At 42.4% G+C, this 25,794-nt stretch overlaps 1 protein-coding gene across 2 annotated transcripts in view; it reads left to right on the top strand.

The window, feature by feature from the left end:
• Positions 1-25,794, top strand: part of si:dkeyp-117b11.1 (SH2 domain-containing protein 6) — a 63,414-nt gene that overhangs the window by 15,118 nt on the left and 22,502 nt on the right. For both annotated transcript variants that reach the window (XM_027166983.2, XM_027166985.2), the window contains exons 2-10: positions 14,833-14,858; positions 14,961-14,995; positions 17,625-17,662; positions 21,004-21,097; positions 21,220-21,308; positions 21,456-21,513; positions 25,012-25,101; positions 25,173-25,201; positions 25,362-25,407. In XM_027166983.2, the coding sequence (XP_027022784.1) occupies positions 14,833-14,858; positions 14,961-14,995; positions 17,625-17,662; positions 21,004-21,097; positions 21,220-21,308; positions 21,456-21,513; positions 25,012-25,101; positions 25,173-25,201; positions 25,362-25,407 (505 nt within the window). The remainder of the gene's footprint in view (positions 1-14,832; positions 14,859-14,960; positions 14,996-17,624; positions 17,663-21,003; positions 21,098-21,219; positions 21,309-21,455; positions 21,514-25,011; positions 25,102-25,172; positions 25,202-25,361; positions 25,408-25,794) is intronic.

The following is a 25,794-nucleotide window of genomic DNA, read 5'->3' as shown; positions in this document are numbered from 1 at the left end:
GTGTGGACAGTGTGAAACATGTACTGTTCTCTGAAACCACCTTTAAAGTCTTCACTGTTCCACATTCAGGAGAGTTACAGTGTAAAGCCCCAAATAAGATCTATTCAAGGATTGTTGCATGCCCAGAATAGAGCATGGTGGTTTGGGCTGCAATATCATGGAATCCCCTAGGCCCACTACATGTGCATGATACACTGAACAAAATTCACTTACTTTTCAGCAAGGTTTATCTCACTGCCATCATACCTTCTATATGGAAAATGTACATCATAATCCCTGTTCCTAAGAAACCTCGGCCCTCTGAGCTTAACCACTACCGACCTGTTGCCCTTACATCTATAATTGTGAAATGCCTGGAGAAGCTGTTGCTGAAATCTATCTTGCCAGCTGTCAATCCACAACTGGACCCCCTACAATTTGCCTATAAGGCTAAAAGAGGCACAGAGGATGCAGTAGCCTGTCAGCTGCATCTTTTATTTCTGCCTTTAATTGCTGTTTTAGGGTTTTAAAGGCACAATAAGGCGAGAAAATTCCGTAGAAAGTTTAGTCAGTGAATTTAAAGATCTAGGGCAATTAACTGGGCTTTAAGATTTGATTTGTTCCGGCAGTGTATGACATCAGCTTGGTGTATTTTTCATGTGTGACCCACCTATTGAAAGGTCTCAGCCAAAAGAATCAAATGGAAAGATCCAAATTTGTGTATTTTGAAGCATAATCCAATAGTAAGACAGTAAAATTTGTGCATCACGAATGATCCATGAATGATGGCCAATGGAATTCTTGGTTTGTAAGTCTTTCACAGACACAGAAAGTAACAGAGACAATAAGCAAAAGTTTCTTTTGGATGGAATTTTACAAATCGACTGGGATTTTCTCTTGGAATATGATTTCTATTATTGAAACAACAAAGGTAAGAGCAAATTTAGTGTCATTGTCTGCTTGGTTGTGTTAGTGTTTTTTCCTTCCAATTCTGTGAATATTGGTCATACATCAATCCTTATACCGTTGGATTCTGTAGAATCTCAGCTTTCATTATGTTTGTGTCTTGTAATTGATGATTACAGGAGTCAAATTAGTAAAATGTTTAAGAATGATTTCAGTCTGACCATGCTTGGTGTTTAAATTATGCTTTATTTCAGTGAAAATAATGTTTCAAAGTGTTGAGTTTCTTCCTGTTGTTTTGCTATTCTGCATGTGTAAATACATTCAGGATTTATTTGCTTATGAACCTGATTTACATATTAAACTCCTCTTTTCCGGGAGAGGGTTATCTTTGGCGGTTGTTAGAGGGCACCGATGTTACAGTCTCCAACAATTAATGTTCAGTCTAAAGACAACTAGATTTGAATGGAAATCTGCTGAACAGGATCATTACCAGAAGCTTTACAACAGTGAGCACATAGTGGCATCTGGTCTTCACAATCATGAAGTGCATTTTCAAATAGATCTTGCAGCAGATTGTGGAATTCCAGATAACCAAAGTGTGCATATAAATAATTTGAAAACATTTACTTTGCTTATTTAATAATAAGGACAACTGCTAACCTTAAGTACTGATGTTATTTATTTGTTAAACATAAATCAAATCTGTTTTTATTTTCTATTTTTATTTCTATAGGCAGTGCTAAGCTCTCACACAATATATTTATATTTTATAATATATTTATAGACAGCCTATATCAGGGAAAACAAAACAATTAATACATTTCCCCAAACTTTCAAACAAAACAGTTGGTTGTTTCAGGACTCAGCCCGGACATTGGCCATGTGCTTTTGTTTACCCACCTCTGCACACCTGTTCCTCATGTGCCCGATTGTTATTCGTACTTAGTTGAGCCGTGTTGCTTTGAGCAGCACGGAATCCTCTGTTGTCTTTTGTTTTGTCCTGTTTTCTGTTTTTTCTTTCGCCAGTCTGTGTCCATGTTTCGTGTTTGTTAAGTTATTAAACCCTGTTTTCTTTAAGCTGTCGTGCATTTGGGTCCGTTTTTACCCCCGCATTCGTGACAGAAGGATTCCGCCAGATAAGGACCCAGCAGGATAGCTGCAGCCTGGACCGGCTTATTGTGGGAGCATTTTTTTTTTCTCGGTGGATTTTTTTTTTCCCTGGACTTCACGGTTTTGGTGACATCGGTCCACATTTTTCCGGTGAGGGACGCTGCTCCGCTTCCCGTTTCTCCGCAGGGGGTGCCGTCTCACTTCATGGTTGCCGGCCATGTCACCAGCCCGAGTTTTGTTTTGTTTTTTCAGTGTCCTGTCCGGTGGGGGTTTTGCAGGCCTGTGTTTTGCCCCTATGGATTTTTTCTGTTGATTTTTATGTTCTGTGGAGGATGTTTCGCTGCCCTCCCTTCCCATTTCCTGGTTTCTGAGATGTGGGTCTGGCCGCGATGCATCGGGGGTAGCGCTCGGCCCTCCTGCTCGGCTTTGGACATCGCTCAGCCCTCCTGCTCGGCTGTGGACATAGCTCGGCCCTCCTGCTCGGCTGTGGACATCGCTCAGCCCTCCTGCTCGGCTGTGGACATAGCTCGGCCCTCCTGCTTGGCTGTGGACGTAGCTTGCCCCTCCTGCTCGGCTGTGGACATAGCTCGTCCCTCAGGCTCAGCTGTGGACGTCGCTCAGCCATCCAGCTCGGCTGTGGACGAAGCTCGGCCCTCCTGCTCGGCTGTGGACGTTGCTCGGCCCTGCTGCTAGGATGTGGATGTTGTGTGCCTTGCTCCCCCCACCTGCCTCGCCGTGTGCCTTGCTCCCCCCACATGCCACGCCGTGTGCCTTGCTTGGGACTGCCAAGACTTAAACTTGAACTCTGAGTTGATTAACCCTGAGATGGGAAACTCTGAGTTTTCGGTTACAGAACAGCTGAAAAGAGTTAGTTTTATCAGCTCTAAATTGACTGACTCTGAGTTAAGCACGTGCACTACAACTATAAAAAGCCATTATCAATGGAGCTGTCAGGGAGCTCTCTGACTCTTCTCCTGTGCGTGCCCCGCCCGCAAGGAGCGGCTCGCCAGCTTACTAATTTCACACACCTGACTCACATTTCACTCTCATCACTCACCATATATAATCCCCTCTCTCACCCCCCACTCACCGTCAGTTATTATTCATGGTTTGGCTGTTCATTCCTCGACACTCCCGTGTTCAGCTTTGCGCTTCTCCTAAGCGGGTATTACACCGACTGCCATTCTTCCCATAACTCTGGACTTTGTGGGCCGCGCTTCCACTGCGCACCACCGGATTACACAGACTGACTTTTATTCCTAACTCTAGACCTCTGTGGGCCGTGCTTCCACAGCGCACCACCGGATTACTGCTACTTCCGTGTTTTTGGCAAATAAACTCTGTTTGCTTTCACTCCGGCTTCTTCCTCTGTGTCTCGCATAACAGAATAACTGACCTTCAAAAATTAAAGGTAGGGACCTTTCCGCTCTTACCTGACAATGGAGAGCCGACCCAGCACCTCCTCAGACCCGGTTCAGGATCTCGTCATCGTGCTTCGAGCCGCCTTTCCATCCACCGCGGTTCGTCCTGACCCCCCTGCTATCACAGGCAGCCCCATGGCGCTCCCGGGAACTTTTTCGGGAGAAGCTTCAGCGTGCCGTGGCTTTCTACTCCAGGTAAACCTCTATATAGAGATGCAGCCGCAGCGCTTTCCGTCCGAGCGATCCAAGCGTTCCTCATCTCACTCCTGTCCGGGAGAGCGCTAGCTTGTGCTCAATCATTGTGGGACTCAGCCAGCCCGATGATAAATGCGTATGCTCATTTCACCGCGCACTTTATCGAGGTTTTCAGTGTCCTATCCCCAGCCGACCAGCTGCTTAGCTTGCGTCAGGGAAATGATGACATCACTGCTTACAGCTTGCGTTTCCGCACCACGAGTCGGCGCTACTGGGGGTATATCAGCAGGGTCTGTCTCCAGAAATTAAACAAGCTATGGCGGTATTTGAGGACACTACTGGATTGGAGGACTTCATTAAGAAATCCATTGGCCTTTCTCAGCGGCTGGCGGTGTGCCACCCCATGTCACCAACCCCCGGGGTCCCACCCGGACCTACTACTGCCTCAGACACCGAATCTATGCAGCTGGGCTCTCAGAGACTGACCCGGAGGGAGCTGCCTGGTGTCTGCCTGCCTGGTGAACAGCTGCCTGGTGTCTGGTAAATGCCTGTATTGTGGGAACCCAGGTCACTCCATCACCAGTCCCACGCGCCCAGCTCGAGCAGCGGTGAGTACAGTAGAGTTTCCGAGAAACATATCTACTCTGTCTACACTCACTGTGACACTTCTCCCACTCTCTCTCTTTCCGTGGATGCTCTGGTGGACTCCGGCTCGGCAGGGAACTTCATCTCGCAAGCCTGCCTCACCAGCTTACGGCTCCCCTGAGAGAGGGGTTCCCAGGACTTAGCCGTCCAGACCATCCAGGGACACCCACTGGGTCGGGGCTGGGTCAAGTACTGTGCGCCGGTAGTGACTCTACAGGTGGGACTGTTCCAGCGGGAGGAAATCCGGTTCATGGTGCTCGACGATTCCACCGTCAGCGTGATCCTGGGAAGGCCCTGGCTAAGCCAACACGCCCCAGCATGCTCCTGGGACCCCTGCGACGTTCTGCATTGGAATACCCACTGCCTGGAGCACTGCATCTCCCATCTTCCCGTAAGGGTCCCCCAGGCCATGGTAGGCACCACCAGGGTAGAGGAAGCCATGACATCAAAGCAGGCAGAGATCCCCCAGGAGTACCAGGCCTTCAAGGACGTGTTCTGTCCTCAGGCGGCCACTCGTCTCCCCCCTCACCGACAAGGTGACTGCTGCATCGACCTGCTTCCGGGGGCTAAGCTGCCCAATGGCCGAATCTACCCCCTTTCTGCTCCAGAACATCGAGCGATGGAGGAGTACGTCCAGCAGGCTCTCCAGCAGGGCTTCATCACCAAGTCATCCTCCTCGGCTGCTTCGAGCTTTTTCTTTGTGGGGAAGAAGGACGGGGGCCTGCGTCCCTGCATAGACTACCGACAGCTGAACGCCCAGATCTCTCCTCTCCCTTACCCTCTCCCGCTTGTTCCAGCAGCTCTCGAGGCCCTAATCTCTGGAGCGCTTATAACCTGGTACGCATCAGGAGGGGAGATGAGTGGAAAACAGCCTTCGTCACACCCTCCGGACACTACCAATATCAGGTCATGCCGTACGGCCTATCCATCGCTCCAGCTGTGTTCCAGGCGTTCATGAACGAAGTGCTCCGACCCTACCTACAAAGGTTCATCATGGTGTACATCGATGACATCCTGATCTACTCCAAGAACCTGGAGGAGCACCATACCCATGTACCTGAGGTCCTAGGAGCACTTCGTTCCCAACAGCTCTACCTTAACCTCTCAAAGTGTGAGTTCCACAAAGAGGAGGTGCAGTTTCTGGGCTACGTCATCAGTGCACGGGGAATACAGATGGACGAGAGAAAGGTTAGAGCAGTAAGAAACTGGCCCGTCCCGGAGACGATTAAGGAGCTCCAATGCTTCCTGGGCTTTGCAAACTTTTATCAGCGGTTTATCCAGGCGTACAGCCAGATCACCGCTCCCCTCACTTCTCTCCTCAGGGGTAAGGCGTGGACCCTGAGGTGGACCAAGGAGGCCCAGGGGGCATTCAAGGTGCTCTGCCAGCGCTTCTGTTCCGCCCCGTGTTACGTCATCCAGACCTCCAGAGGGCCTTTGTGGTTGAGGTAGATGCCTCCTCAATGGGGGTGGGGGCCGCTCTCTCTCAGCGGTCAGGCACCCCACCACGGCTCCATCCATGTACCTTCTTCTTACACAAGCTCTCGGTGGCGGAACATCCAGGAACCGTGAGTTACTGGCGATAAAACTTGCCCTGGAAGAGTGGAGGCACTGGTTAGAGGGCGCAGAGCACTAGTTTACGGGAGGCCCGGAGACTCAATGCCAGGCAGGCTCGCTGGGCCCTTTTCTTCACTCTGTTCCAGTTCCATGTCACCTACTGAGCGGGGGCGCTTAACGGTAAGGCCGACACCCTGTCCCGGGTATTCTGGCCTGAGGAACCCAGCGATCCAGACCCCATCCTTCCTCCTTCGATCGTCGTGGGGCCGATTGTCTGGGACGTCGACAGCAAAATCTACGCTGCTTCCATCCAGGAGCCCACCCTTGGTGGGTGCGCCGAGGGATGTGTCTTTGTCCCCACCTCCTGTCATTGTGGGTTAATCCAGTCGGTCCACGAGGGACCGGGCACGGGCCACCAGGGAGAGAGGAGGACAGTCCAGCTCCTTCAGGCACGTTACTGTTGGCCGAGGATGGCAGAGGAGGTGACCCGCTACGTCCAGGAGTGTGCCACCTGCGCCATGGCAAAGGTACCACGCCACCTGCCCGTCGCTCCCCGTCCCTCAGCGCCCCTGGTCACACCTAGGGATCGACTTCGTGACCGACCTGCCATGGTCAGGAGGTAACACATGCATCTTGGTAGCAGTTTACTGCTTCTCCAAGGCCTGCTGCTTTGTGCCTCTGAAGGGCATGCCCACAGCCCTCAAAACTGCCGAGGCCCTGTTCCACCATGTGTTCAGGAACTTCGGTCTCCCGGAGGAAATAGTTTCAGACCGTGGGTCCCAGTTCACGTCTCGGGTTTGGCGGACTTTCTTCCAGCTCCTAGGGGTGTCTGTGAATCTGACATCAGGGTACCACCTGCAGTCCAACGGCCAGGCGGAACGTAAGATTCAGGAGCTGAACCGATATTTAAGGACTTACTGCAGCCAGGATCAGGGGGATTGGGCTCGTTTCTTTCCCTGGGCAGAATGTGCTCAGAACTCGCTCCGCCAGGACGCCACGGGCCTCACCCCTTTCCAATGCGTGCTGGGGTTCCAGCCGCCCCTGTTCCCATGGTCGGACGAGCCTAGCGACATACCCTCGGTGGACGCCTGGTACCGGGAGAGCTTCTGGGAGTCGGCACACACCCAGCTGCGCCGAGCTCTCCGCAACACCCGCCAGCACGCTGACGCTCGGCATCTAGAGTTTCCTCATTACCGCCCCGGGGATAGGGTGTGGCTCTCCACTAAGGGCCTGAAGATGAAACTGCCGAGCCGCAAGCCTAGCCCCAGGTTCATTGGGCCTTTCAGGATCTCCAGGCAGATCAATGATGTTTCATATCGGCTGGAGCTGTCGTCAAGGATCCGCATACACCCCACCTTTCACATGTCCCTGCTTAAACCTTGTCTCTCGCCTGTCTCTCGCCCTCCAGGTGACCCCGTGGCGCCCGTCCAGTCGGAAGTCGCAGCTCAGCCTGGCATCTACGCTGTGCGGGAAGTCCTGGACTCCAGACGGCGCGGGGGTCGCCTCGAATACCTGGTAGACTGGGAGGGTTATGGCACGGAGGATCGGTCATGGGTGGCCCGGCAGGATGTGCTGGACCCGGGTCTGCTGGCAGAGTTCCATGCTGCCCACCCACGTTGCATGGCGCCCAAGGGCTAGGGGTCGTCCTCGTCGCAGGGTCAGTGCGTCCGGTGCCACCCCTGGGGGAGGAGGTGGTGTCAGGAAGCTCTCTGACTCTTCTCCTGTGCATGCCCCACCCGCAAGGAGTGGCTCGCCGGCTTACTAATTTCACACACCTGACTCTCATTTCACTCTCATCACTCACCATATATAATCCCCTCTCTCACCCCCACTCACCGTCAGGTATTATCCATGGTATGGCTGTTCATTCCTCGTCACTACCGTGTTCAGCTTCACGCTTCTCCTAAGCGCTCCCCTGGGTATTACACCGACTGCCTTTCTTCCCATAACTCTGGACTTTGTGGGCCGCGCTTCCACTGCGCACCACCGGATTACACAGACTGCCTTTTATTCCTAACTCTGGACCTCTGTGGGCCACGCTTCTACAGCGCACCACCGGATTACTGCTACTTCGTGTTTTTGGCAAATAAACTCTGTTTGCTTTCACTCCGGCTTCCTCCTCTGTGTCTCGCATAACAGGAGCGCAGATATAACGAATCACCATGGCAACAGCGTCAGACAAAAAAAAAAAAAGTCTGCATATTTCTCCCCAGCAGAACTGGAAGTGCTTATGCAAGCATATGGAGAATTTGAACACGTATTAAAAAAAACCTTTATAAAAAATAAAACCCTATATAACTTAAAAAGGTATATTTTTGATATTATGATGTAAGGATGGATGAGATTGTATGAGAATGTATCTTATTGACTGTAAAGAAAAACAGTACCTCAAATAAAAATGCATAGGGATATGACAAAAAATCCATTCTGGGCCTCAAAATCCTCTCCCAATGTAAATGTAACTCCCTACAAATTAATACAGCTTCTTCGTCAACAGGATTGTCCATAAAAGGACATTTCATTCCCTTAGATGCTGTCTGTGTAACTGAAATGTGTGCAATGAATGAGGTGTTTAAACATCACTTCCTCTTTAAAAAGGGGAGGTGACCGAAAGAAACTCTTTGTTTACGGAAGACAACCTGCTCCCGACCAGGTTAGGTTCACAGAGTCAGTTACTATGGTAACTGACTCTGAGTACAAGTTACCTCTCTTTTAGAAACGGGCTTGACTTAACCTGCTTTCTCGGGTTTAACATACCTCCCTTTCTGAAACGGAAAACCCAGAGTTTCCCTCATTTCACTGTTAACATACTCAGAGTTTTCACTTAACCTCCTTTCTGAAACAGGCCCCTGATGTCATTGATCCTTTTTTATTAATATGTTTTGTTGGCAGACTGAATCAAGGAGCAATACAATGTTTGTCCCTTAGTAGTTCAGTATCAAGGGTGATATCACTACCATGTTTCAGAGTTGTAGAGAAGGGTGGATATACAAACAGCTTAGTAAGCAGCAATAATGCAGAGCCAAGAGATTATGGCTCTGCATTATTGATAAAAGGTTGGGATTCAATCCCCAGCACTGCCGTGCTGCCACTGTGAGGCAGTTGAGCAAGGCTCTTAACCCACTATGTTCCAGGGACATTGTATCTTAGCTGCCCCTATGCTAAGACCTCAACATCCTAAGCTGGGATATGTATTGAAAAGAATTCCACTGTAATATATGTTTGCGATAATAAAACCTTCATCAAATCTGTGTTTATAAGTGAAGACTTTTCTCCTGAAAAACAGCAATGTCTTCAAAATCAAATGCTATGTATTTTATTGTCAAAACTGCTCTCTTCAGGAAGGTATTTGCTCTCTTCCCAGGTATTTAAATGAAAGTATTAATACAGTCTATAGTTACTTGTGAAGCTGCAGCTAAAGTTTTGGTGCTGCAAAAGACATTCATATACTATTCTGTGTCAGGAATCTTCTTCTTGTGACGAGGCCTTTCATCACACAGTAGCTTGCAACACTATCGCAAGCACTGTTCTTTAGTGTCTGTTTACATTGCTGTTTTTTATATCATCAGAGACTGGCCACTGGTTGTTTCTCGTGTGTGTCCTTAATGTCTGCACTTATTTTGAATTTAGCCCTTGATAATTAATTCCATGTATGTCTTTGTTCATACCTTTGTTCATACCTTTTCCTCTGGAGCAGCATTACCAGAAACAGATTCCAAATGCAAATTCTACTTGAAATTATTTTCAGTGCATTTATAAAGAAAAAAAATCGCATTTAGCATGTGAAAATGCCTTTAATATAATCAGATTTAGCTTGTATTTTCTATTAAAAGATTTGAAAATTATTAAACCTATTTCTAGCCTTGTTTTTTTTTCACTGTTTAATTAACACTAAAGTTGAAATAGTTTTGGTTTTAGAGGAGATAGATTAGCTCATTTCAAGGATTTATGTCTACCAACAGTCTAGAAAAATCTAAAGCTTAAAATAATGGTATCCAGAAGCAGGAGCTTTGACATTGGTTTTCAAGCCGTTGCTGAAGGTCTAGTAAAAGAGAGGAGTGTGCTTGACTGGGGTACAGGATTTAAAACAAGAACACAAACACAAAATGTCTGTGAGAACATTGTTCAAAGAGGCGTGAATTTCCGCTGGAGTGTTAATGAAGCTGAAGGGATGACTAAGTACCCAAAATGACAGAGGAAGGTGTTGAACAGTGTCTTCCATTTGTTCTTTTCTCTGCTGACTGACACATGATTCTGCCGGTTGAGCTTATTTTTCATATTGATGAAAAATCAGGGCCCTGTTATTGAAGCAATGATGAAGATAGTGATATTGTGGCTTCTTGGCTATGAAAAAGAAGTCTTGTAGAAATTGTCTGTTCATACTAGTTGCAAGCAAGTTATTAATGTATTACTCTCAGTGGCACCATTTATGTCATGAAAGTTTGTACAGGTGGATGGAAGGTGGGCCCAGGTAGCAGGTCAGTGGCACATTGATATGGGCAATGAGGTGATATTGAGACAGCAGATGTGTCTGAAGGCCTTGGGCAGTTCATAGTCCAAAGGTTTAGGTGTAACATGTCCATTCAGCTGCTAAATAATTATTTATTTAATTATTATTAATTAATAATAATAATAATAATAATAATAATAATAATAATAATAGTAATTTCCAAATGTGTGAAACAACCTGGTGTGAAAAGATATCTTTCCAGAAGACCTAAACCCCTCACTCCAAACTGAACTCACCTGCAATCATGCAGAATGTCCTGAGAAACCAGCCTCGGGAGCCACCAAGGTGAGCACCCACAGATACTGGTGCAGATACACTATGCAATTTTACCCACCTAGTGGAATCTGGGTCAACCATCATCATCATCCACTGTCAACTTCTCAAGGAACTGCTCCTGAACACACATTGTACAGTCCCCCTGAAGATCACCACAGTGGATAATAAACCAATTTTGGATGGCCTCATTACTCACCAGACCATGCTGTTAAGAGCCCAGAAACCACATGGGTGGTCCAAGTACCACCTGAAAACCACAAGCTGTCATATATGTTGAGTAATATAAATTAAATGTAAAAGCCATTACATGAAAAGATTTGGCCTTTAACAGGCAGCAAAACACCATTGTGCTTAGTTTATTGTAAAAATTGTTTCACAAATTTATTAATTTAATAACGTAGTAATAAACTCCCATTCAGTTTCAGTGGGATCAGTGTTGTTGGTCTCCTTTTTTTGCAACTGCATCATTGTCTGGCATTATATTTGTTGTGGCAATTATCAAGATAGATCCGAGGTGTTGGTCAGTTAACTTGGATCTGTGACATGCTTTGTTTATGTTCATGACGCTGATTGTCTGTTCACACACATAGGTTGAACCAAACAACATCAGCATCTTCTGTGCCATCCTCCAAAGGTTTGGAAACGTGGTTTCGTTAAGTTAAGCATAAAAGTTTGCCTTTGCTCTCCGGACACAAGAGACCTGCTGTCTCATCCATGCATTCTTACCAGCCTTTGCTAATTTGAATGCCAGCAAAAAACTTGTCTTAGTATTTGACTCTTGAATCACAGTTTGTCAATGAAAAAGGTTTTGCTGAGTCTGTAAATTAGCCGTCAATCTCTGAGCTGTAGCCGCCCGTTCTTGTGGAGACTGTTTACTAGCTTGGTTAGCATGTTTTGTGACAAAATGACGGCTGATGTTGTATTCTTTAAACTGCTACAGTTTCTTGGCATATCAGACATATAGCTGTTGATCGTACTTCAGTGAAAAAATATTTTGTTGTCCACTCTTTATTGAACACTCGGCACTCACTGTCTAACCTAACAGTACTTGGTGACTTCAACCTCCCCTCTGACAAGCTACATTCTTCTTCCCTCCCTCTTCTCGACTCATTCACCCTCACACTCAACAGCTACATCCCCACACACAAAGGAGGCAATATCCTGGACCTGGTTTTCACCCGTCCTTCTCCAGCTACAGACGTGACTGCTACCCCACTACACGTCTCTGATCATCACCTGGTATCCTTCACCATCACTCTACCTATCCTACCTAAAACTACCTCTCACCCCCTCGCTCTTACCTGCCGCAACCTCCACTCTGTCTCCCCTTCTTCTGTATCTTCTGGCACTCTTTCTTCCCTTCCTGATCCTGAGTCTTTTTCCTCACTACCCTTGGACTCAGTCACAGATACTTTCCTCTCATCTCTTTCCTCAACTATGGACTTCCTCTGCCCTATGTTCACTAAACCCAAGAAAACTTCTTGCTCCTTGGCTTTCAGATGTGCTGCGCAACAATCGAAGAGAGCTAAGATCATCACAGAGAAAGTGGAAGAAATCACAACTTGATGCAGATCTTGATTCTTACCGAACACTTCTTGCCAAGTTCTCCTCAGATGTGACTTCTGCCAAGACTTCCTTCTATAAGGAAAAGCTTGAAGCTTCCTCCCATGACCCTCGGAAATTCCACAACATCATCTCTTCTCTGCTCACCCCCCCGGCTCCACCTTCTTCATCCTCCCTGACTGCAGAAGACTTTGCTTCTTTCTACCAGAAGATTGAGGAAATCTGCCGGACCTCCACTTCAGCCCTGACTGCACTTACATCTCAGAGTATGGATTCCCCTACACCTTCGTTGTCACATTTCTCAACTGTGGCAGCAGAAGAGATTTTACAACTCATCCAGTCCTGCAATCCTACCACCTGCCCATTGGATCCACTCCCTTCCACTATGCTCCAGACCATCTTGCAAGACCTTCTGCCCTTCATTTCCACTATCGTCAATAGAACCATAGCATCTGGTCAGGTACCAACTACTTTCAAGAGAGCAAGGGTTATTCCCATCCTAAAGAAACCTGCTCTGGATCCATCAGACATCAGTAACTACAGACCGGTATCACTTCTCTCATTTCTTTCAAAAATTCTTGAACGCATTGTCTATAATCAACTGTCTGTCTATGTCCAACAGAACAACCTCCAAGACCTCAACCAGTCTGGCTTTAAAGCAGCTCATTCCACAGAGACAGAACTTTTGGATGTCTCTGAGAAGCTACATGCTGCTAGATCAGCCAACCTGTCATCCAACCTTGTCCTCCTTGACCTTTCAGCAGCGTTTGATACGGTCAACCACAAGACTCTCTTATCCACCCTCAAGAGTCTTGGTATTTGTGGATCAGCTTGGGAATGGTTTGCTTCCTACCTGGAAGGACGCCATCCCAGGTGATTCATCCCCAGGTCATGATCTTGCTATATCCTTGCACAATGATCTGATCTTCCCTTCAGCCACAGCTCGCAACCTTGGGGTAATCATGGACAACTGTCAACTGTCCTTTTCCTCTCATGTTGCTAATGTGACTCGCTCATGTCGATTTCTTCTCTACAACATTAGAAGGATTCGGCCATTTTTGTCCTCATAGGCTGCTCAGGTACTTGTTCAGTGTCTTGTCATTTCTAGACTGGATTACTGCAATGCACTGCTGGCAGGTCTACCTATGAACGCAATCCGTCCTCTGCAAATGATCCAAAATGCAGCTGCCCGGCTTGTTTTCAACTTGCCAAGGTTCTTGCATACCACCCCGCTGCTGCAATCCCTCCACTGGCTTCCAGTAGCTGCATGCATCAGATTCAAAACACTGATGCTGGCCTAAAAATCCAAAAATGGACCAGCTCCCTCTTACCTCAAAGCCCTCATCACTCCTCGCACTGCACCCCGCACCATCCGATCTACTGTTTCCACCATCTCTCAGGGTAAGAGGCAAGTATACTACAAGACTCTTCTCTGTTCTGGCACCTAGGTGGTGGAATGAACTTCCCCTAGAGGTCTGGACAGCTGAGTCACTGGCTATTTTCAAGCGGCAGCTGAAGACCTACTTATTCAGGAAAGACTTCAACTAGCACTTCTTTCCTTGTCTTTTGCAATTTAAAAAAAAACAACAACAAAAAAAAAACACAACCTTTGACACTTTTTCATTGTAACTTTGAACAAATGTTTTAAACTCATGGTATCTTAAGTAAGTAACCTAGCGAGCCAGCATTAGTGTATTCAATGTAAATGTCTACTTTTCTTTTCTTCGGTCTGCTCATTTTTACTGAAGGGCTAAAAGTGCAAAGCGACAAAATGAAGTAGAGAGTAACCGTAATGCATCACACTCAAGGTTCAATGTCTTCGGGGTGCACCATCTGCTGGGGAAAGATGGGAATTACAGCTAGGTAAAATTATTGTGGTGTCTTTATAATAAAAATTAATTTAATAACTTAACGTGGACGAGTTTGGCGGGCCGGATTAAAAAGCCCATTGGGCTGTATATGGCCCGCGGGCCATAGTTTGCCCATGTCTGGGCTCGTCCTATCCAACAATAAAGACATGCAAAAGTTTCATTGCTTTGCGAATATTTACCAGAGGTTCATCCGGAACTATAGCTCCATTGCTGTACCGATTGGTGTTTTTTGTGCATTTTACACAAATAGGCATTTTTTGTTTAAAATCTGTTTGTTTTAAAGTAGACATTTCAAGGTTGTTGTCTGTGCAACAAGTTTCATTTATTTTTTATTATAAACAGATACAAATAAAAGTTAATCTGTTGCAGTTTAGAATGATGTCTTCCTCTTTTCTGTATGCCCATAAATGGTGGAGGATTTTAACTCATCAAAAGGAAACCAAGAAGTAAAAACCACAAATAATTACCAATTGTCAGTTTTTTAAATATCTGTTCACTTGTAATTGTAAATTATAAGGGAATAGTATTCACAACACAATGTTTTACCTAAAAAATGAGATCACATAAAAAGTATAATTCCTGTAATTCACCTAATTTGTGAATACCCTTAAATAAAAGCTGAAAGTCATAATTATTAATCATTAGACATAATTATGTTCATATTATTTAGTTATTTATGAGTTTGTATCAATTTCAATATACTATTGTAGAATAATAACTATCAATGTCCAAGTATTTGCATTTACATTTATTTGTGCTTGTTTTCAAATTGTACTCAAATTATGCACATACCCTTTTTCAGAGTTTCTTTGAAAAGCTTAAAAACTTGTAAGTATCTACAAATTACATCCTTACTAAAGCTAATATTTGCTAATATTTTACTATTGATATTTACTTTTTTTTTTAAAATTTTCTATATCTCTTGTGTAGACACTGTGGACCTCCTGCACCACCCAAAAGAATAGGTACAATCTGTTTATACTCTAATAATTTAAGATATGATGAGCACTACGCTCACAACACTTGGAAAAGTGATGACATTGAATCTGGAGAAATAATACCTACAGTAAGTAGCTGCATAACAAGTGTCCTAGAGTGGTATGCCACCCACTATAACCCATATAATGGCATGTAACCGAATGAGCAGCAGGTGATTTGTGAATCACCTGGTTCACAAATGTTAAATAACTTTAAGGCAGATCCCAGGTTTTGGCCACAAGTTCACTTTGGAATTATCTCCAACAATTAAACTGAAGTGATTGGCAGTCTAACATGGGCTCAGTGAGTAGAGAAAACATGGCATGACAAAGAGATTTATAGCAAATACATCATCGTCATTTCATGACTTTGTTGAAGGTCTCAGTATATTGCCAGAAAAGAGTAAATTCTGGTATTAAACATTATCACTGGTGAAATTTAACTCTGATATAGAGCATCAATAAACATCTATTTTACACTTTTATATACAGTATCTCACAGAAGTGAGTACACCCCTCACATTTTAGCAAATATTTTATTATACCTATTCATTTAACAACACTGAAGAAATGATGCTTTGCTACTAATGTAAAGTAGTGAGTGTATAACTTATATAACTATTTGTTGTCCCCTCAAAATAACTTAACACACAGCAATTAATGTCTAAACTGATGGCCACAAAAGTGAGTATAACCGTAAGTGAAAATGTCCAAATTGTGCCCAATTAGCCATTTTCTTTCCCCGGTATCATGTGATACATGATACATAGTGTTACAAGGTCTCAAGTGTGAATGGGGAGCAGGTGTGTTAAATTTGGTGTTATCACTCACACTCTCTCATACTGGTCACTGGTTCAACATGGCACCTCATGGCAAAGAACTATATAAGTATCTGAAAAAAAAGAATTGCTGCTCTACATAAAGATGGCATAGGCTATAAGAAGATTGCCAAAACCCTGAATCTGATCTGCAGTATGGTGACCAAGACGAAACAGCCGTTTAACAGGACACTTTACTCAGAACAGGCTTTGCCATGGTCAACCAAAAAAATTGAGTGCACGTGGTCAGCATAATATCCAGAGGTTGTGTTTGGGAAATAGACGTTTGAATGCTGCCAGAATTGTTGCAGAGGTTGATGGGTTGGGGATGAGCCTGTCAGTGCTCAGACCATATGCCACACACTGCATCAAATTGACCTGCATGGCTGTTGTCCCAGAAGGAAGCCTCTTCTAAAGATGATGCACAAGAAAGCCCACAAACAGTTTACTGAAGACAAGCAGACTAAGGACATGGATTACTGAAACCTGATGTCCTGTGGTCTGAAAATACCAAGATAAACTTATTTGGTTCAAATGGGTTCAAGCGTGTTTGGCAGCAACCAGGTACAAAGAGTATAAAGAGTACAAGTGTGTCTTGCCTACAGTCAAGCATGGTGGTGGAAGTGTCATGGTCTGGGGCTGCATGAGTGCTGCCAGCACCGGGGAGCTACAGTTCATTGAAGGAACCGTGAATGCCAACATGTACTGTGACATACTGAAGCAGAGCATGATCCCATTCCTTGGCCTGCAGGGCAGTATTCCAACATGATAGTGACCCAAAACACACATCAAAGACCACTGCCTTGCTAAAGAAGGGATGCACTTATTTCCAGGGATTTCAGAACAGCGTAACAGATATTGCGTCATCGGGCAGGCTTGGCCTATTTGATAATCTAACCCTAACCCCAACCGTAGTTTTTGGATGTTTATTTGTTTTTGAAAATAGCTTAACTATAAGATAATAAAGCATAATAGATATAAAATATTAAATCTACCTGTATGGCTGTTTTGTTCTTCAATATCCATCGTAGGTATGCTCTCTTTTTTTGAAGCCAGAGCCAAGGCCTCCAGAAGCACACCCACTTTATTTTGTTATAACGAAACCCCTGGAATTTAGTGAATGCCAGCTAAAGAAGCTGAGGTTAAAGTTGATGGACTGGCCAAGCATGTCTCCAGAACTAAACCCTATTGAGCATCTGTTGGGCATCCTCAAATAAAAGATGGAGTCTCTAACATCCACCAGCTCTCTGATGTCGTCATGGAAGCTTGAAAGAGATCTCCAGTGGCAACCTGTAAAGCTCTGGTGAACTCCATGCCCAAGAGGGTTAAGGGAGTGCTGGAAAATAATGGTGGCCACACAAAATATTGACACTTTGAGCCCAATTTTCACAATTTCCCTTAGGGGTGTACTCAAGCAGTTTAGACATTGATGGCTATATACAGTTATTTTTAGGGGACAGAAAATTTACATTGTTATACAAGCTGTATACTCACTTCTTCAGTGTTGTCACATGAAAAGGTATAAGAAAATATTTACAAAAATGAGGGGGTGTATTCACTTTCGTGAGATACTGTATTTTGCACTTTTACACTGAAAATAAATTGAGTTATTGTGTACACATCAGATTGTTCATTTAATAGCTACAGCATCACAGAGAAAAGTGTTTTCAAAGAACATATAATTATTCCAGAATTTCTAGGATTATAAGCACATGCTGGAAAGTAAATAACAATAATTATAATGTCCATCTCTATTACTATGTTGTTGGTGCTTACAATTTTTTTGTGACTTTTTTCAGAAACAATTACAGGATGTGAGTGGGCTGAAGATGAATTAGTAAGTATAGAGGACGCAAACACAAAGGGTTTTTGCATTCATTTTTGTTACAATGAAAGTCAGTTAATTCTGTTATTTTGGGGGGTATATTAATGCAAGATAAAAATATAAATGCAAAAACAGAACTATACTTCTCTGATTAGACAGACCAATTTTTAGGTCCCACAGACATGAAACTTAGTAAGTAATACTCACTCCTGCTACACAGTTAAGAGAGATGACTCTACAATGCTGTTGGCTTTGCTAATGCAGCATGTGGTGTAAATGTCCATGATAGAGGAAAGACAGATAATAATGATTTTCCCAGCTGTCCTCACTATCTGCTGCAGGGACTTGCAATCCGAGATGATGCAGTTCCCAAAAGAGACAGTTATGCAGTTACTCAGGTAGTAACTGAGTAAATTGCTCTCAATGGTGTCTCTGTAAAACATAGTCAGTATTTTTTCCTCAGAGACAATTGATGGAGCTGGTGTTGAGTGACCAGGTGAAGTTCTCCGCTAGATGAACAAGAAATTTTGTGCTCTTGACCATCTCTACAGGTGATTCGTCAATGTTCAATAGAGAGAGGTCGCTCTGTGCTCACCTGAAGTCAACAACCATCTCTTTATTTTTATCAACATTCAGAGACAGATTGTTGGCTCTACACCAGGCATTAAGGTGTTGCACCTCCTTTCTGTATGCTGACTCCTTGTTCTTGCTGATGAGACCCACCACGGGCAAGTCATCGGAAAACTTGATGATTTGGTTCAATCTGTGAAGAGACATGAGACATGAATCAGCAAGGTGAACAGAAGTGGGCTGAGCACAAAGCCCTGGGGGCTCCAGTGCTCAATGTGGTGGTGCTGGAGATGCTGCTCCTGATTTGGACTGACTGAGGTCTCCCAGTCAGGAAGTCCAGGATCTAGTTGCAGTGGGAGGTGTTCAGTCCCATCAGGCTCAGATTCTCAATCAGGTGCTGAGGGCTAGCTCAAAGTTCTAAGGTCAAAGCTCTAAGGTCAAAGTTACTTCCGGGTTTGCATACATAAAAGCCATGCTCATGCCAAACTCAGTGCACCAAACTTAGTTGTACTATATACCAAGCTGTTTATTGCTTTCCTTTGGGCCTGTTTTTGACCTTGTTCTGTGCTTCTGGTTTTTGATTGTGTATTTTGTATTTTTTGCTAAGCTGATGGTGTATTCTGGTATACTCCCTTGCAATTTGGAATATTTTTACATCTGTTTTTCTAGTAAACTCCACTAATTGATTCTGTACCTTCTGCCCCCATGGATCATTACAGAATACTTTGCCACTGATGAATCCAGTGGAGATTTCTCATCAGAATTAGCTACTGGCGACCTACCTGTGGTGCTACTGGCCACCAAAACACACCTAGTACAGGCTATGTGAGGCCTACTGGCCCCACAAGGTAAATTCACAAAAATGGCTATGCCAAAAAAGTTTGATAACTCAGTGAATTGCTGGGATTCCTTTTTCAGTGTGATATATTCTTCACTCAAACAGAGTCCTATTTGGAGGAATCTTCTAAATACTGTATGACTTTTTATGTCACTGCTGACAGGAAGAGTGCTGGTCTAGGACTCATTATTAGTGACAGAAGCATGCAGTTACAGGGCTCCCAATTAATCAAAGATGTGTTTAAGTATTCATTGGGGGGAAGGGTGTATTAGACATTTGGATGCTACATCTGCAACATCAGGATGCAAGTGTCACAGAGTGGGTGGAACAACTCCGCTCTGTGTGCAATTTTAAGGGAAGTCCCACTTTTCAGGCCAAATTTGCCTACAAGGACAAAAACTTGACTCTTTACCAGTATATCATGACAGCGATCTAGCTGGACAACCTATTTCACAACCAACACCTTGACCGTGGCTACCTTGGGAGAACTCAGCTTGCCAAGACATGAGTGTACACCAAGGAAAATGCTGTGCCCCGTGCTCTAAAAAACTGGGACAATGAATCCCCAAAGTAGGTGAGAACTCCTGTGCTAACAGTGTATTTTTGCTAGTCCAGCTCCACTTGCACAACCTGCAGATTTCTTGGTAGAACAAAGAACTCACTCATTTACCACTGTGCTGTCTTGACCATTTTTACCAAAGATAATTGATGTACAGATGTTACTCCACCCACATTGAGAGTTTAGTGTCCAACTAAGCCACTGACCTCCCTAAATTGATAACTGTGTACTACCACTACCCCCCCCCCCCAACCAGTTCCCCAGCCCTGAAATTGCTTTGTAAAGCACGCTTCTTCACTAAATTGGACTTAAGAAGGGAGGGGGGTGAGTGGAAGACAGCATTCCACACCAATAAGGAGTATCTCGTGATGCTATATGGCCTGACCAACTTGCCTGCAGTGTTCCAGGCATTTGTGAACAAGATATTCAGGGACCTGCTTAACCAATGTGTTAAAGTTTACATTGATGATATACTTATATACTCCAAGTCCATGAAAGCTCACATCAGCCAAGTCTGCACAGTGATCTCCACGTGGTTACGGCACCAATTTTATGTAAAGGTGTGAGTTTCACCACTATTCAGCTGTGGAATTGGGGCTGTACTGTCATTATGACATCGTAAATTGGAAAACTCTTACCCTGTGCTTAGAGAATATACTCCTGCCGAAGCCAACTATGACTTGGGCAACTGGAACAACTGGGATATTACGGTATTCTGGCAATTCTGGCAATCATTGACCGATTTTCTAAAGCCTGCAGAATGGTGCCACTCCAAAAATCCTATTACTGTATATATATATATATATATATATTATATATATATATATATATATATACATATATATACGTGTATATATATGTATATATATATATATATATATATATATATATATATATATATATATATATATATATATATATAGTCACAGATGAACAGTATCTAATATCTTTGTTAAACTATTTCCCAAAATGTGCATATTATCTGTGTATGAATACCATTTCCACCAACATGAACACTGTTTTCTATATGTTATAGAATTTAATTTACTGTATTACCTTAATTTAATTTATTTCTGTGAAAGTCTGCAAAGCTGTTTAAGCAGTAGTTTGGGGTGCTGAATTGTTATGATAATCTATAACTGGATTTGTAATAACCTATAAAATTCAAAGGTAGTAAATTAATTTTAATTTGGCTAACTTAGAAGATCCCAAGCAATCAGGGAAAAGAGAAATCACAATATTTTACTTTTGTTAACTTTAACATTGTGATTCTTCTGTTCCCTGATTTGGGGAAAAGAAGAAACCCTGAAACCATTTGGAATCTGAAAAACCTTACAATAAATTGTCTGCCAAGTTTTCTGCTTGCCTCTGTGTGTGTTTCTGTAGGATGTGGAAGATTGTGATACATATGAAGCTCCTCCTTGTGAGCGTCCTACTATCAAAGTTCAGCATAGGCATGAAGAAGAGAATGTATACCTAGGTACTTCTTGTTTTGTAATTTCATTACATATTTTGTTAATCTAAGGTTTTTTTAATCACATACTTCAAAAAGTGTCAAAGCCTCTTCTTATAGAGTGTTAAAATATTGGTTTATGTATGTAGGTTACCCTGAGAGAACTCCAAACTCCACAAACCCTCAAAGACAGGCAGGGCCACCACCACCACGCCCAGCCAAGATCACCCCTAAAATGGTAATTGTTAACTATTAAGAGAAGTGTATGTGCCTTTACAGTTGAAGTGTTAGTTTCTGAAGAGATTTTATAAACAAGAATTATATATTATAGGAAAACCTATGATTACCATGCCTAAAAGTGATAGTGAAGCTCTCTTTTTTCTAGAAATCCCCTAAGCCACTACCTGACCAAGAGGAGTTCTACCTTGATTCCAACAGAAAATGTGAGCATTTATTTTAACCTTATATTTTAAATGGTCATTCTTTTTTCAGCCTTTAATTAAAAAATGGGGGGCATGGTGGCTTAGTGGTTAGCATGTTCGCCTCACACCTCCAGGGTTGGGGGTTCGATTTCCGCCTTTTTTAAAAGCTGATTTAAAAATATTGTCATTATATTTTAATACTGAAATTGAAAGATCATTGAATTAATAACATTGTGATATTAATAAATATCTGTAATTATTCATTTATTTTAAATGAACCTCCTGAAATGACCCTTTTACAATTCAGATTGTTAAAACTGTCAAAAAATCAAGTTTAAATATATATCTAATGACTTTGTGTCTCATCCCTTTAGATAACACATTTGCTTTTAGTGTTATGTTAAGCATACAAGGATGCTGAGACCACAACCAGTCAAACTAACTCAAGATACTTTATATCCCAGCTTCCTTCCTTACTGCTATATAAATCACTATGAGTTCTACCCATTAATCTATCAAGGATTTTACCTTTCCTCATCTTACCCATCATTAGACAGACTTACTGGAGCATCTTAATGGAAAGTCTATGCTACTGATAGGGATGTGCAGGAATTAAGGCACATTTGATAATGAACTTGTTTTTTTATGTCAAGTTGCTCTCGGCATCTTCAGCATATTAAGACTGACAGCATAAAATGGATTGTATGCAGTATAAAATAGATAATATGAAAATATTATATGTATGTCAAAACTGTCAAAACAATGTCAAAACTGCTTATGAAATCAGATACTTCAACCTTTACATGTGTATAAAGAAAGACAGATTTACATTAATTAATTTTCAAGCATACATTAGATGTTTATACAACAAAAGTTGAAAATGTTTCTGCCAATATTTATAAAAATATTAACATACAGGATAATATTAAATAAAATGTAAATCTGAAAGGCTTTATTTAGTAACCAGTAGAAGTGGGTAAAAATGGCTGACTTCAAGTGTAAAAATATATTGACAATAGCACTGATCTATGTTGTCCAAATTATTGTTGGACATAGTTAATACTCAAAACAACAAAAGTTGACTTACTTTTGACCACTAAAATCTGCTTTAGCACAGAAACCACAAGAAGCATTCTAACAAGTGTTTCAACTTGTTCAAACTGGGCACAGACCTCTGAATACATTTCTTGAAGAATGCAAACATTTTGGATCACCCTCATTCTACAACTAGCCACTGCATGCCTTTTTATAGGCTTTCACTCACGTGCCTATAATTAGCGAAGATCACGACACCTGGGCATGCCGCTATTTAAGACCCCGAGTTTCGGTGTGCGAAAATAGTCTGTGCCAGTATAGCTTGGTAATACTTATCAGAGCGCACATCGCTGTGAGAGAAATATCTAAAAAGTTTCAGTTGGGATTCAGGATGGTAACTTGTATCAGAGCGCTAACCGCACTGAGAGGTAATTTCTCCTCCAGCCTACCAGGGCGGTTATTCACCTTCCCTATTATTTTTGTAGTTTTCTCCTTGCACTTACCCCTTATCATATTTTCACCAAATTATATTTATCCTGTCATCACTCTCTGTCCAGCCACACGCATAATTTAACTGCTCCAGACGCATGCCCACGTTCCCCTATTCACTATTGGAAAGCGAGCTGGACCCAGTGCCCACTTCTAATAAGGTCACCGGGCTCACCCCCGTAACACATTTCCTATGATGTCTAATTTAAAATGAGCATTCTGTTGTATATTAAACTTAGTCTTGACTCAATTCAATGTATTGATCTTTTCAACTTGAAATTCAAATATGCTTAGTTTCTAAAAAATAAAAATCATTTTCAACATGTAGGAGCTCATGGTGAATTGATCAGAATGTGTAAAAGTACGTTGAATTGTCACAGTGAATTCTTCATTTTAGAATGGTTTAAAAATGTACAAATAAAGAAAAATACATTTATAGATGTATAGCCAAATTATTCTATTGTTACCATAGAATAGGTCAGTATGTTTTTGAGATTAGAATTTTCAGATAATAATAATAATAATAATAATAATAATAATAATAATAATAATAAAGAAATAATAATAAATTCTCATTTAAATGAACCATCTATAGTTTAAAAAAATTGTTTATGGTTTATATATATATAAATATATATACGTATATATATATATATATATATATATATATATATATATATATATATATATATATATATATATATATATATAAGGAAAAATAATATAATTAATTTCAACAGAAAATGCATTTTTAAAAGCATTTTGGCAGGCCAAGACTTTGTGAACCACACATTCACAGACATGCTACTATTGTGTTCAAAGCATTCACATGGCAAAATAATTTATTTTTAGTTTGATTCATGATGTATATGTTTTGATGACAGACAAATGGTGGACTTTGTGTATACGGGAAAGGTCTAAATGAAAAATTTGGCAGCAGTTTGTTGCACAATATCTGCATGAAACTGTATATCAGCATGTCTGACACACACACACACACACTCTCTCTCTCTCTCTCTCTCTCTCTCTCTCTCTCTCTCTCACACTCACACACACACACACACACACACACAAATAAGTCTATAGAGTTAATTCCACTAATTGCTATTCACAGACCTCTGAGTTCTATTCTGAATTCCTTCATTTTAAACCAAGTTATTTTTTAGACAAAGTATTAATTGTGGGTGACTTTAATATTCATTTTTACAAATTAGAAGAACCTCAGAGAACAGCAGTTTTGTCCACCTTAGATTCAGTAGGGGTTAATCAGATTATAATATTCCCCATTCATAATGAAGGTCACTCATTCTATCCTTCAGATTAAATATAGAAAACATAGTCACACTTCCACAGCCGGAGGCTTTCTGAGAAAATTATCTCAGACTCATCTTGGACACAATTTATGCAATTTGTTACTTCAGCATGTTAAACCTACTGTACATTTATGTCTGCTACTGCATAGAGATTTACCAATAGTCTCCCAGAATTATCATCCATGACTGAATCGCTGTCTGACCTCACGGAACTTGATCAGGTTTCTGACTACTTAGAGTCAGTGTTTCACTACTCTTTAGATATTGTAGCTCCACTTAAATGAAAAATAATTAAAGAGGAACTAGCACCCTGGTACAAAGACCACAATCAACTAAAAAATGTAAACATAAATAGCGTCAAACTAAACCATCAGCATTTCAATTAACATGGAAGAAAAGCCATCTGAGCTACAAAAACCTTTGTGCTGCTAAATCACTCCACTCTAACTGAAGATCGGAAAAAATAATCTTACATTTTTATCTAATACTTTAGCAAAATTAACTAGAAGTAAAACGACTGTAGAAAAGTGCGTGTGTGCTCCTGAGCAACCACAAAATTGAAACAGGATAATATGGTTTGAAGTGATTTAATGAGTGAAATATGGTCAAGAATTGCCAATAATAAAGCAGAAGGGTACATTCTAACATCCTTGTTTATTTCTGTCTTCCTTATATATTGAAGGTCCTGAAGTCTTCCATAAAGATCAGGCTACTAAGAGGTTGGCCCCTAGGAAGAGCCCTCCAGCTGTACCTGCTCCTAACTTAGAAGAAGGTCTTTCTTACACGTTAATGATTATGGTTGCATAAAAATATTTGAATACTAATCTAAATGTAACCTTTCAGATGTTTACCTGGATCCAAATGAAGGACAGGTAAAATATTTTATAATTATTTAAAGAATTTAAACAATGGAAAAAAATTGTCATGTGTCAGTTCAGTTTCTAGTATATTTCTGCTGAGAACACAATAAGAGATTTACTGAACTTAATAGACAATCTAATGTTTTGTATAAATACTGTTGATGTCTTTCAGAGCAGGAGAGAGCCTCCACATGACATATATGTCGAACCTACAACAGGTCATTTTTAAAACTTTATATACTGTAATGCAGCTCATGTTTACTGTCATGACTTCACCAGGTAGGTTGACAGCCAGACCCAAACACAGGATACGATTTTACACTGTAGGGAACTCAGATTTGGGGGACATGGAAACACAGCACAGGGAAAGAGGAGTTAGGTGCACATTACAAACATATTTATTTGCTAACACAGTGCAGTGAAAGAGGAACTTGCATACTGGTTCAGGCTTTGGTGAGGATCCCAAGGGAAGGGTCCCAGTGAAGGAGACCCAGTGGAGGTTCAGGCAGAGTGGTGGACTTGGGAACTTGGCGCAGGCGGCGCAGGCTCCGCAGACTTACACGTTTATTCAAATAAGATGCAAACTAACAAAATAAACACAAACA

This window comes from Tachysurus fulvidraco, chromosome 14, assembly GCF_022655615.1.
Source record: "Tachysurus fulvidraco isolate hzauxx_2018 chromosome 14, HZAU_PFXX_2.0, whole genome shotgun sequence".
Lineage (NCBI taxonomy): Eukaryota > Metazoa > Chordata > Actinopteri > Siluriformes > Bagridae > Tachysurus > Tachysurus fulvidraco.
The sequence above is the reverse complement of the archived record's forward strand: the minus strand, read 5'-3'. Positions and strand labels throughout refer to the sequence as shown.